This window comes from Neolamprologus multifasciatus, chromosome 19, assembly GCF_963576455.1.
Source record: "Neolamprologus multifasciatus chromosome 19, fNeoMul1.2, whole genome shotgun sequence".
NCBI classification, from domain to species: domain Eukaryota; kingdom Metazoa; phylum Chordata; class Actinopteri; order Cichliformes; family Cichlidae; genus Neolamprologus; species Neolamprologus multifasciatus.
Genome location: NC_140457.1, coordinates 18,806,673 through 18,820,108, shown reverse-complemented (window position 1 = coordinate 18,820,108; position 13,436 = coordinate 18,806,673). Strand labels below are relative to the sequence as shown.

At 38.2% G+C, this 13,436-nt stretch overlaps 2 protein-coding genes across 3 annotated transcripts in view; both read left to right on the top strand.

Moving 5' to 3' along the window:
• Window positions 1-1,196: 1,196 nt before the first annotated feature.
• kif15 (kinesin family member 15) lies at window positions 1,197-11,706 on the top strand. 2 transcript variants are annotated; one of them, XM_085142299.1, is made up of 35 exons: window positions 1,197-1,366; window positions 1,569-1,599; window positions 2,202-2,385; window positions 2,519-2,595; window positions 2,709-2,746; window positions 2,837-2,934; window positions 3,037-3,216; window positions 3,377-3,586; window positions 3,681-3,806; window positions 4,078-4,200; window positions 4,308-4,455; window positions 4,581-4,672; window positions 4,758-4,967; window positions 5,201-5,378; window positions 5,477-5,618; window positions 5,816-5,957; window positions 6,067-6,234; window positions 6,332-6,460; window positions 6,562-6,667; window positions 6,788-6,953; window positions 7,470-7,620; window positions 7,725-7,810; window positions 7,909-7,987; window positions 8,090-8,176; window positions 8,259-8,363; window positions 8,472-8,594; window positions 8,706-8,852; window positions 8,950-9,045; window positions 9,484-9,648; window positions 9,858-9,961; window positions 10,058-10,124; window positions 10,216-10,253; window positions 10,377-10,509; window positions 11,011-11,142; window positions 11,249-11,706. In XM_085142299.1, the coding sequence occupies exons 1-35, from the start codon at window positions 1,348-1,350 to the stop codon at window positions 11,324-11,326; spliced, it is 4,158 nt and encodes a 1,385-aa protein (XP_084998425.1). In that variant the 5' UTR covers window positions 1,197-1,347; the 3' UTR covers window positions 11,327-11,706. The 2 variants fall into 2 exon arrangements, with proteins under 2 accessions (XP_084998425.1, XP_084998427.1); XM_085142301.1 differs by having other exon boundaries at window positions 1,206-1,366; window positions 2,199-2,385.
• Window positions 11,707-12,707: 1,001 nt separating this feature from the next.
• Window positions 12,708-13,436, top strand: part of tdrd9 (tudor domain containing 9) — a 36,285-nt gene continuing 35,556 nt past the window's right edge. Inside the window, exon 1 of the mRNA XM_085142302.1 lies at window positions 12,708-12,950. Coding sequence (XP_084998428.1) covers window positions 12,820-12,950 — 131 coding nt within the window. The 5' untranslated portion in view covers window positions 12,708-12,819. The remainder of the gene's footprint in view (window positions 12,951-13,436) is intronic.

Sequence of the window (13,436 nt, the reverse complement as noted above, 5' to 3'; positions counted from 1 at the left end):
AGCGTCTGCATCATTAGTCTAACATGATCCAAATGACATTGTTTATGTCCAATCATTTCTTTCATCATTTATCTTTTTTGGTTGTTTTTGTTTTATTCTGAGTTTTTAAATTATCATTCTAATTTCTGGCTTCAGGCTGTTAGTATTATGCTTGAAAATTTCTTAATCGAATGTCTTCAGTCTTCTTTAGTTTTGAACTCTTTACCTACATAAGCATTGTGCATTTTGATTTGTGTATTTAAACTTGTATTATTAGCCTATTGTCACCCTGAACGTCTAAGAGGTAGTTTATTGACATTATCTACAGTATTGTTGAAAAGTCTTGACCTCCCCCCCCCCCTCTTTTAATATATAGGTGCAGTGATTTATTGAAACATGTAAAAACATACAAAGAATTGCAGTATATGAGGTTAAAAAAAAAGACATTCAAAGATCTTCTTTGGATCTTGGCTCTTTCTTTTGACAAAGTCCCCAACACCCCCGACTGAAATGCAGCCTCAAACCATGACAAATCCTCTACTGTGTTTTACAGATGTCTGAAGACAAACACTGTTGGACCTTTCTTCTGACCTCTCTATACTGACAGTTTTAACCAGACATTTCACATTTGGATCCATCAGTCCATAAGACTTGCTGCTACTGATTTTCAGTCAGATTTTTGACAACCATCTTTCCACTGACACTATTTCTAACAAGGCTTCGGTGAACAGTAGATGAATCAACTGAAGGGCCAGATGTGTCTCGCAGGTCCTATGTCAGGTCTTTATTAGATTTGTCCTATTTCTTAAGGACATAACTTTCAGATACTGTTCATTTGCTGTGGACAGTTTTTCAGCCTTGTCACTTCTTCTGTTCTCCACTTATCCAGTTGTCTCAGATTATCAGGGGCACACTTCACACCATACCAAGATATGCTTTTCGGCTAATAATTTTTTTGGTATCTCCTTAGTGATGCAAAAAATAAAAGGTTATGCCTATGAAACTGTTACTATTGACATTTTGTTTTCTTGAAAGACTGGTAGTAACAAAGTCCCTACATAATACAGGGTTAAGAAAGAGATTTCGGGATGTCGTTCCTGGGATCTGCTGGAAATACTCACTCACCTAAACAAAACAAGACAAAATCCCTAGAACAAAACAAACAATTAACAGTTTTCACTTGAACAGCAGGTGGCGGTATGTCCCGTTCAATAGTCTGTTCATAAAACTAAGGAAGAAGAAGAAGAAGGAGCAAACTTGCCCGCCAATTTCGAAGGATGTAAACAGTGCTGTCTTTCTGCCTCTGTTAATCGAAATGTTGTGAAAAATATATTTTACCAGGAAACTGAGAATATTCGGCTGTCAACAATGAATTCCAGTGGGAAAGGTAGAGCAGGACAAATGCATGTTTTTGTTGTTCAGCTAACAGGAGTAAAATTAGCTTAAACGCTGCTATGAAACTCGATGCCAGGCATTTAAGGAAGCTCTAAGCATGATACTTGAACGCTGTATTATTAATGAAGCTTTAGCTCTAAAAACGACTTGCAAAGCTAAATCAACATCTAACATTGTCATGATTTTGTTAACAGGCTCTGCTGATTCAGCTCACCTTGCTGCCAGGTAATCATGCTTTGTCACGCCGTCTGTTTTTTTAGTTTAAAACGCTAACGCTACAAACTGAAAAGGATAACGGTAAAATGAAACCAGAGCTGCTTCGTACTAATACGACCCTACTCTGTTGCTACCAAGAAGGATCAAAAGCAAACTGTTTCCCTCCTTATGATTAGGGGTTCAGTGACTAAATGTAATGACCAAAGTGAGATAGTTGGTCACATCGTTAGGATTGATCTCTACCAGGGCTGTAATTTGTATGGATTAGCAAACATGCAGGCTCACAAACTATGTTGGTGTAATCTGTTTGTGAAAATAAATTTCTCAGCTGTATGCAGCACATTTATGGAGCAGTAAAAGTAAAATAAAAATGAGCCAATGTAATAAAATAATGCACGCAATAATGCACGGTGTTGTTGCTGGTACAGTGTGTGGCTAATGAGGTCTTTGCCACTTTAACTGTTATTTTGATGCTTTTGGAAAGACAATAGTTATAGTTAAAACAAACATGCAGTAAATTAGCAGCTGCTCTTTTTAACAGTGTTTAACTCTTGCCATTTTCACCTTAAATATCTTGCTTTATGTCGTGTTATTTTCTGGGCTTAAAGCAGTGAGAGCGACTCCATTAAAGTCTTTGTCAGAGTACGACCTCTGACCCGGGACACTGGGCTGACCACAGATGGGGATCAGAACTTGTGTCTCTCTGTCACGTCACCAAACACCATCCGTTTGCTCTCAAAACCAGAACCACGAACCTTCACCTATGATCATGTTGCTGATATGGACACCACACAGGTTTGAGGCACATTATTGATTATTCTGTTATAAAAATGCCACTGTCACTGTTAAAATTAAGTGTCTAAATTAAATTTTACTGATCTGAGATGTAGCTTTTATGGCTAAAAAAGTAATTGTAACATTTCTACAGGATGCTGTATTTTCCAGTGTGGCCAAGAATATTGTTGAGTCGTGCATGAATGGATATAACGGTACAATATTTGCCTAGTAAGTGATCTTCCCATTCTTTACTTCATAAATACAATTTATGGCACAGCCAGTCTTCAGTTTGCTTAATGTGGATTACCCATTTGGTTCCTTATTGGTCTCCTCATTTGCAGTGGACAAACAGGCTCTGGAAAAACCTTCACCATGCTTGGTGCGGCTTCTGTAATATCACTTACATTTTAGAATAAATATGATCGAACAATCATGTAACCTAAAATAATTTTTCTCTCTTTTGCTTCAGGGCCATCCGAGCTGGATAATTTCACAGATGATCTAAGGGGGGTCATTCCTCGAAGTTTTGAGTACCTGTTTTTTCTCATCAACAGGGAAGTGGAAAGGGTGAGGTCTAACATTTTATTATCTTGAAAGACATAAACCTATTGTTCAAATTTGTTCTTTAAATGCATTTTTCACTTGTTCTCCCCTCCCCCTCCCCAACAGTCTTCTCAGTCCAAGAGTTTCCTCTGCAAATGTTCATTTATTGAGATATACAATGAACAAATTTATGACCTTCTGGACACGGCCTCAGCCAGCCTTTTTCTCAGGGAGAATATCAAGAAAGGCGTGTTTGTTGAGGGAGTCGTGGAGAAGTTTGTGAACTCAGCGGCTGAAGCGTACCAGGTATAAAGTCCCAGTTTGTTGTGGCTGATGGTTCTTATGTTTACTGTCTAACCAATTAGAGTGTATGAAACCTTTATATTCTTGTATGTGAATTTATCCAGTTTCATAAAAACAAAACAAGCTCTGGAACTGTATAAAATGTGTGTTTTAAACCATTTAGGTGCTCTCTATGGGCTGGCGTAATCGACGTGTGGCCTCTACCTCGATGAATCGCGAGTCTTCGAGATCCCACGCAGTGTTCACTATGACTTTGGAGTCCAAGGAGTCCATCAATGAAGTGGTGAACATCCGAATGTCTCAGCTGAACCTGGTTGATCTGGCAGGGTCTGAGAGGCAGAAAGACACACACACAGAGGGCTCGAGATTGAAGGTGAAGGCTTTGTGTTTTAATGCCCTCACACTATTGGACCTACATTATTTTCTGGTCTCTAAAAGCTGCTGTCTGCTCTGCTTCTGTTGCTCAGGAGGCCAGCAGTATCAATCGCTCCCTCATGTGCCTTGGCCAGGTGATCATGGCGCTGGTGGACGTGTCTAATGGGAAGAATCGCCACATCTGCTACAGGGATTCAAAGCTCACCTTTCTGCTCAGGGTATGTGTAGATGCAAATTCAGGAGGATGTAGCATGGAAATAATAATTGCAGACATGCGCCATGGTCAGGCATTATCATTGCAGTGCTTGATTTTTAAGGTTTTCTCTCTTTATTTTAGGTCTTAACTTGCAAATGTGATTTCCTAGGTTGTAGAGTATGAATTGCAGTGAATATATGAGATTTTTAAAATTTCACAGTGTAACTTCTGGGGAATTATATGTGAAATAATGTTCAGATATATTAACAATTCTATTGTCACTGTAATTTCAGGACTCTCTTGGAGGGAATGCCAAGACTTACATCATAGCCAATGTCCACCCTGGTTCAAAGTGTTTTGGAGAAACATTGTCCACCCTGCAGTTTGCCCAGAGAGCGAAGTTGATCAAAAATAAGGTATAAGTCATAGGAGCCAAATACTTAGTTAAAATGAATTAACAAGTGTGTCTTGATTTCTCACTACAGTTTTTTCCTATCTCTGTATAATTATTGTGCCTTGCCAGGCTGTCATCAATGAAGACACACAGGGAAATGTGAAGCAGCTGCAGGCTGAAGTGAAGAAGCTGAAGGAGCAGCTTGCTCAGGCGCTCACATCTCAGGGAGTGGACTATGGGAGAGACGTAGCACCAGGGGGACCTGAACTTCACATGGGTAACAACGAATCAAACATATGTTAATGTTCAGCCCGTTAACAACCTGTTTAAACCGTTTTAGAGTTCAGCATAGACTAAGTTACTTTTTTTTTTTTTAAACAAATGTAATTCTAACCAATCCAGGCTCATCCATCGAGACTCATCATGATGTCTCATATAAAGCAAAGTTTATGTCTGCTGTTCGTCTGTGGAAGAAACAAGATGAGGAAAAAAAGGCAAGATGAAGCTTTTATTTGTTTATTTTGCCACATATTTTAAAAACCTATAGTGAAACTTACTGTTACGTTTGATTGTTCTCAGGCGCTACTCACCAAGGTGGCCCAACTAGAGGAGGCCTGGGCGCAAAAAGACAAGTTTATCCATTCCAGCCGAATGATTGTCAGGTTTCGAGAAGACCACATCTCTCGCCTGGAGAAAAAACTGAAGGCAGGGGAAAACTCGCTGTCAGACAAGGACTCTCAGGCTCTGATTGATCAGCTGAAAGAAGAGATTAAGATCTTGAAGGATCAGGTACAAATGTCAGCCCACTGCTTAAATTAAAGGCTTTGAAACTATATCTGCATATTGTATAGATGCAAGCTGTAGGAGAAACTAAAATCAAAATACACTCCAGTGGTGTATATATTTTTCTTTATATAACATCATGGCAAAAGCAAGGTTACACGTGCCATAATTAATTTCTCACTTTCTTCACCACCACACTCTTTATTTTTATTTTTTAAAACACTTCTGCCTTGAACAAGGTTGAACATCACCCAAAGATGACTCGCTATGCTGCGGAGAATTACAGCCTCAGAGAGGAAAACCGTCAGCTACGTTCGCTTGAATCAGTGGTGAAAGCTCAAGAAGTTGCAGCCCAAGTTGCTGTGGAGATTGAAGAGGCCTTTCAGAAAGCTGTGGAGTCAGAGAGACCCACAGAAAGTAAGATTGCCATCCAAAAATTGGAGAATTATGTTTGAAAAATAAAACTGTGAATTATAATATACTGTTGTTTTTAATAATAACTTGTTGCTCCACAGCTTCAGAAGTCTCTTCAGCCCCTGTGGCTACAGATACCACCTCGGCAGCGACAATTGAGAAACTCAATGCCAAGCTCCTTCAGAGACAGTCAGACCTGACAGGGGCCCTTCAGGCTTTTGAAGAGTACAAAGATGTCACCAAGTAAGAGTTAAAGAGGTTCTTTAATATAAATCTGATGTTAATATCCCTTCTACCTCTTGTAGAAGAGGTATCATATATGAAAACACAGCTCAGCTTTGATTTCTGTGTCAAAAATGTATTTAAAAGAATTTTTAATATGTATTATTTAAATCACAAATAAACTTCACAAAGCTTAAAGTGGTGCTTTGTATTTTCAGGAAGCAGATGGCTCAGCTCGAGTCTGAGAAACGATACCTTGAGAAGTCCAACAAACATTTGGAGAAGATTCTGGAAGCTACAAATGCTTATAACAAACAGGAGGTTTCTGAACTGAACCGAATTCATGTTGAAACTCTAAAGGTTAGTCGCTGCAGAAATGACTAACTATAAGGTAACATTAGGTCCAATCTCTATTTAGGATTATGAAAAAATGAATTGGGCTTCAATAATGAAATATCTACTGTACCAGATTCTCAGCACTCCCACCAGAGGATACAACTTGCGGTCCCGCCTCGTGCCGCTCTCCAGCCCGGAGCACCTGAATGGGACGGACAATAATGAAGACGGCATTTGGTCGGAGCAGCCTCCATCAGACATGACTGAGATGGCCCTGACGGAGGAACTGCGTCAAGTGCAGGTAAAGCAGTGTGGATTTTTGTCTGCATATACTATGCAAATAAAATGACCGCATAAAATCCACTTATTGTGTTAAACTTTTTTTGATTTGTCATCAGGATCAAGCTAGCCGCATCCAGGCGCAGTTCAATGAAGAGGAGCTGAAGAACAGCAAGCTGCTGCAAGAAATCGCCAAACTTGAGGAACAGGTGGCTGTGATAACTCGGGAATCTGACTGCAAGGACGAGGTAGAAATTTTTAATTTGCATGAAAAATTGGAAAATGTCCTTTTTTAAAAAAAAAGAAAAAATCCTGTCCTGATTTCCTGATTATTTACACTGTTGTACAGCAACTTTCTGCTGAAAGAAATAACTGGAATAAAGATCAACTCGGTCTGCAAGAAACTATTAACAACCTGCAACAGAGTCTTCAGTCTGAACAACAAGCTGCAGAAGGTTAGTCTGTGATGTTTCTGCTGATCGCATGAACTTGTGCTCATCTTGAGAAATGTAAGAATTTTTGACTTTAGCCAGCAATGGGAAAAGTTTGCCACGGTCCTTTTGCACTTCTTTCAGTTCTGAGGAGCGAGATCCGTGACCTGCGCTTGGTGCTGCAGTCGTCCGATAAGGAGCTGGCCTCTGTGAAGAACAAGCTAATAGACAGTCAGAGTGAACAGCAGAGAGAGATGAGTCTGCTCTCCAACAGTCTGATCAGCACACAGCTCCAACTTGACAAAGTCCAGTAAGCATGAGTCAAATACTGGGGTTTTTCTTAGAGAGCCATGCTGTGTAGAACCACATGTAGAACAACTGAATTGAAGTTGATGAAAATGATGCTGAATTATGGAAAGTCTGTTGAAAACAAATCTGTGTTGATGTTGTTTCAAAAGCTTTCAATTTAGTTTAGGATTGTGTTAATACTGATAAATGTGCCTTCTCCATAATTTCATTATAATGGTGCTGCGTGTTACACAACTGTGTGACATTTAGCTTTATGGGAACATCTTTCAGTTAAGACTATCAAATCAACTCACGTTAAATATAGAGTTGAAGGAAAATATGTGTGGCCATCACCAGAGAGCTGTAACGGTTTATTACAGAAAACAGTTTGCCCAGTTCCCTCTGTTTGAATCCAGTTAAATAGCAGTAAAGCAGCCAATAAAGTAGAGGGGGCTGGATTCAAGTGGTTCTTATTTTTTGCAGTGCTGTGGCCTCATTAGTATGTTGATGTGTTCACGTGACAACATCTTCATTCCAGGCTGGAGTGGGAGCAGCTTCTGGAGCAGCATCGGACACTTCAGGATTCGTTTGACCAGCTTCAAGCTGAGGCCAAGTTTGAGGCTGATCAGTCAAGACAGCAGCTGGATGACAGGCAGAAGGAGATCGACGAACTGAAAGCCGAGATCATGGTGAGTGAACTCGCAGGGTTTACGACAGCTTTGTTTGAAAATGTTGCCATGATGTTTATTTTCTATCCTTGATTTTTATTTTTTATTTATTTATTTTACTGTAGAAATTGAATAATTCTCTGCAAACTGAGCAGGAGCACACAAACACCTTAGTCTCCCAGTTAAAGGAAAACAAAGAAAGTACATCAAAGTAAGTTCTGCACAGTTAAAACTTTTAATCTTTTTTTTTTTTTGTCTCCTAAAATGTTAAATTACTGCATTAACATGGGTCGCTTTCGTATCCTTCAGGGAACTTCTTGAAACAGTGGAGCAGAATACACAACTCAAAAAACAAGTCTCAGACTTGATAACACAAAATCAACAACAGGTCAGTCTTAAGAACAAGGTGTATCTCTGCAAATAAAATAACTGTCATAAAAGTATTTGCTGACTAGTCGTTAAACCTGCTTGTTTCATTTTTGTTTCAAAGGCGTCCACTCTCGCTGATCTTGAACAGAATCTTACCTCTGCCAAGGAAAGCATAAAAAGCTTGGAACAGAAGACTGAACAGGACAAAGTAAGCCTCGTATCTTTAATTCCTCAAATATGGCTTCTGTATTTCCACTGCCCTTCTAAAAACTGCTTGTAATGTTTTACAGGATGTTGTTTTAGACCTTATTAACCAAACCAGAGAACTCCGCAGTGAGCAGAGAGACAAGGACCAGACCATTGTCCGTCTTACTGAAGATATCAGAGACATCACTGTAATCTTACTCCTACGTTATCCTTATACTGTTTGCTGTAGTTACCCTTTACGTTACACAACCATTTTATAGTGCATTTTTAGACAGTTAATCTCATTGCTCTTCCAGGCCAAATGCAACGCTGCATGCTGTGAAAGGGACAACATCAAGGAGCAAAAGTGTAAGATGCAGGAAGAAATCTGTGACCTGAAAGAAACTTTAGACAAGAGGGTGGCATCCAACAAAATAGAGGTAATGAAACAACTGTAAATTAATTTGTGGTGTTTTGTAGATTCATCACAAGTAATTAAGAGCAAAGAATAGAGTAAAATGATACAAATTGTATATATTGTGTGTCTTCAGGTTGAGGTTTTGCAGGAGGAGATTGTTTATGCCACTGAGGAGGTTGAAAGGCTTACTAAAGTCTTAGATGAGCAAAACAGCCTCCTGCAGGCATCTCAAGAGCAAACAGCCAAGAAGGATGTCATTATACAGAATCTGCAGCAGAAGGTAAAGTTTTTTAATTTTATTTTGTTTATTTATTCATTTAAGTCAATCAAATAACACATCAACGTTACTAATTTCCCTAATTTCTACCTTTTACCAGCTGCAACGACAGCAAGAAGCTGTCGAGAAAACTATCAGGAATGGAGCTTTCCAGCCACCCCTTGAGCCGACAGTAACTCCTAAATCGTTTCCTCGGGTAAAACCTGCTTATGTTTTTAAATATGATTTTAAGTTTTTAACATCTACCTGGTCACTGGTGCCCAAATTTAGCTTAACATACCCAAATTGAGAAGCTGCAAGTCATGGCTCAGTGGTCTCATGGTTAACATGTTCACCTTGCACATGAAAGATCTCTAGTGCGACACCAGAAGAAGACACAAAAACCAAACGTCAGGGTGTCACAAGCTGAAGTTAAGTAGAGGCTTGTGTCAGAAAGTGTAAAATTTTTGCCTATCAAGCATGTGTGCTTGTTTAACCAAACCCTAGCCCTAACATACCTGGTGAACGTGAAGAAGTTAAATATCCCTCCATAAATGTATGTTTTTAAATTTGCAGTTAAGAACATAGCATATACAAACTTTCTTGTTTATTTCTTTTTCCCCTCTTTTTTTTTTTCCATTTATTTTAATTTAAGACACCCTGTACCCCTGGAAGTTTCAACAGGGACCTGAGCCAGGTGCTGGAAATCCAGGAGCGGGAGCTGGAGAATAGACGCTCTTCCATGATGACCATGGAAATTCTTTTATCAGAGCTGAATGCTGAGAGAGCAGCCAAAAATGAGGAAATCGAACGGCTTAAGGTATATTTATATTTGTGGAAAAATTAATGAATCTATAATCTTTAGTAGTAGCTTTGTTTTTATAGATTAGAATAAGTTCTTTATGAAGTTCTTATTGAAGTTGCTGTATTTAAATATTTTTGTATTTGCATTTTTCATGAAATGCTTTTCATGAATGCATCTTATTTGAATATATACAACATTCATATACTGTATTGCCTTTCTCCCAGACGCAGCTCAGTGAGAAAGAGATGGTTCGAATGGAGATCCAGGCTTTGCTTGATAAGTTTTACACTAAGCAGAACCAGATGACCCAAAATGGAAATAATAATGGGTTGAGTATCTTGAAGATTATGCGATCCTCAGGCCACCGATAATAAAAAAAAAAAGTATAAATAAAATAAATAATGCTGCCTTGCATGTGTTTCAGTGAAGAGTTGAATGAAGCCTTCAAGCACTCCATTCTTAAAGAGCTAGACGAGGAGAGAGCAGAGAAGGTCTGCATCTGTTCTTCTGCTTTAAAATTCTATCATTAATGAAGTTACCGATAATTATTCATGTCCTGTTTCTCTTGTAATTTATTAACAGAGTAAAATGATGCAGAAGCTTTCAGAAACTCAAAAAAAGTAAGCATCTGCATGGATTGGTGTCATCAGATCGATCTGTTTGCTCTTGCATAATGCTTCAAACCTTTTTTTATGCTTCAGATTTTACAGCCTGCTCTGTTTTCTTCTCCTCTCTGCGATAAGATTGCAGGCGCAGGAGTCTATGTTGGTTCAGTCTCAGACCTGCATTCAAGAGCTCACCACTGAGCTGAGAAACCGCTGTCTAGAGCTGAGAGAGACGAACCAGAGGATAGTGGAGGAAGAGAAATTAATCCAGGTAAAAATCATGTGCCATACAAAGATTGTGCTATGCATAGCCGTCTCATTTTACATCTGGAACACTGGGTCCAGATTTACAAAGACAATGTAGTATTTTTAAGACCAATACTGTTGCCAACAGAGTTGTTGTTTTGTTTTGTTTTTCTAACATTTGTTATGTGTAGTTATTTATGAGTCCTTAAAGTGCAGTTTTAAAATAATCTTATTTTATTGTCACTATAAATTGGGGATTACTCCTTTATGTTCTGCCTGACTCGGCTCTGATCAGCTGGTTGATTCTGGATCTTCCCTGTGTTATTAACAGGGAAGTTCAGGGTGTTTCTCCCCTCTCTTCTTTACCCTTATACATTTTCATTTATTGGCTGTTATAAATGTTGATACGGATATCGGTAAAGAACCAGTATCATATATTGCTAAGGGTTGGGGTCTAGCATATTGCACATTTGTGAACCTACAGGTGGCTTTTGTGACTTCTGCAACTTTTTGTGCTTTCTTACAGGAGATTGAGGTTCTCCGTAAACAGAACATTAAGCTGTCTGAGGAGAATGGAAAACTTGTGGGACACAAGAATCACAAACAGAGGATTGAGTATCTCGTTAAGCTTAAGAAGGACAACACAAAACTTCAGGAGGTAACTATGTTCTCCTCTAAGATTAAAGAAGGCTTTTTTTATGACCAGGTGAATACTGATAACTCATGACATCAATCAAATTTGTGCATTTCTTTGTGTTTTCAAGGAAAACGAAAAGCTCCGAACGGAGATTAGCTTAATGCGAGAGAACACTGGATGTCCACCGCTGGAATTAAACCTCTGATTGATGCTTGTTTGAACAGTCAAATCTTTTTTTCTTTTTTTAAAATATAAGTTTATGTTTTTTCTGCCATAATGTTATTCTACTTCTGTTTTTTGATTGAGGTTTTTTGGACTTTGACATTGTGCTGTGACTAAACCTCTGTTAGTGCAGGCCCACGTTTTCTTGGTCCTGTTAGGTTAGATTGATATCACGTTGTTCTCTGGTTATGGAGTCTGTGTTCACATTTTGTCGGTGTATATGCTTGGTGCTGTGTTGTATGACTGAAGATTTGAATTTTGTACATGGCATTGTTAGTTGCCGTTTTACCATTGTACTGTGTATATCCAATGATTTTCTTTTTCTTTTATATTTTTAGCACAATGAACTTTTCAAAAAGAAAATACTGCAATTAAATTTTTTTCTCTTTTCTAAGTTTGAATGTCAGTATTTCGGAGCCTGATCCATATGTTTTATTTTATCTGAACAACAGCAGGAATCCCCAAAATCATCCTTGTTAAACCTACAAATGTCATGGTCCAATTGAATATAAAGAATTTCTGCACCTCCCCAAAGCTTCAATCAGAAATCTGATTAACACAAATGAAGATGAAGTATCTTCTCTTTGGCTTCACAGATTCATTTTTTTATCCTCTTTTAATTTTCTATTTACTTTATTTGCAGTTTCTCATTTCCTACCTGATAGTTACTGCTCCTTTCTACCTGTTTACTCACTAATGACAGAAAATATGGGACAGAATACCTGGTAACTTAAGTCATTTGGATTTGTTCAATGAAATTGATTACTTCACTAAATTCATGCCCCAGTGGGACATCCAAGCCCACCCCTTGCTAAATATTAAGTTAACACAAATGCTTACATCTGTTTAAGAAATTTATTTGGCATTTTACATGAGACAGTGCACAAACATAAATCTGATTTTAAGCTGTCAAGTATGTCTTTAGATATACAACATCCAAGCTAATTAGCTTTCAGTGGTTTAAAAAAAACCTAAACAGGTAAGTCATAATTGATAGTAATTTCTCTGATTTTGTTCTTTAATATAGAAATATTTTATTTGGTTGCTATCATTATTGTGACAAAATCGTATACAATAATTATCTTCTTGCCTAGTTCCACATACCAAAGGTATTACAGTTAACTAAAATGTTTTCATTTGTAAGTCATGTAAAAACAAACCAAGAGCAGAAAAAGTAACATACTCTTATTATAATAATAATTTAAAAAGAAAATTAAAATGAAGCGAAATTTTTAAAAAATACAATAATACTGTGACTAGTACAGTATTAACTATAACAATTTTGGTTAGCCTGTTCGTGGTGTATCTTCTGTGGGTGCTGATAACTCGTTTATAAAGTTTTAAAAAACAGACAGAGACAGGTAGACTTGCCATTTTTATTCCAACCGCCAGTGGGAGACGTTAGAGCCTCGCCTGCCTCACGTGCGTTACCGGCTATCACAGCGAAGTGGAAAAAATTACAATAACTGGCGCAAAATGAAGAAAATATTTACCGCTGAACAAATATCGGACTGGTTCACTTCAGGGACCAGGTTTGCGAACATTAAACTCACAGAAGAAGTGGCTGAGAGGAAGTCAGACGATGAACCATCGTCGAAAGAGAGCAGGTATAAAGGTTTAGTTAGCGGACACGCGGTTGACCTTAAGCTAACTAGCATGCTAGCATGGTCTAGCTCTGCATTCAGGTATTAGACACTTAAATATTTTAGAAAAATTAACGGCGTATGGTTTTGTTGTTGCTAGATTTAGCTGCTCAAAGTGATACCGTTAAATTGTTTTTAACTTATCAAGTGTTTTAAGTCGTTGGCGGACATATACATCATGTCTCAGCTTGACAGCAAGTATTGGAAAGTGAAGTTCAAATAGAAGAAATCACATTGTAGGCATGCTTAAATGTCACCGTAATGGGTAAATGCGTAATGACCAAAATTAACACAAATTATTTCGGAGCTGTAGATGTGGGTTTTGAAAACAAACGGGGGGAATATTTTAATGGTTTCATCCATACAGCTGCACGTTTTTGTATGGTTTTCCTAAAACCTCGAATCTGAATGTCTTTTAACCTTTGTTTTTACACTGCCAGTGGTCTTTTT

What these genes read in the sequence shown, in the direction of transcription:
- kif15 (XM_085142301.1), top strand. An exon ending in AAAAACCTTCACCATGCTTG is followed by an intron (nt 2,747 to 2,836) that starts GTGCGGCTTCTG and finishes CTTTTGCTTCAG; the next exon opens with GGCCATCCGAGCTGGATAAT. An exon ending in ACAACACAAAACTTCAGGAG is followed by an intron (nt 11,143 to 11,248) that starts GTAACTATGTTC and finishes TGTGTTTTCAAG; the next exon opens with GAAAACGAAAAGCTCCGAAC.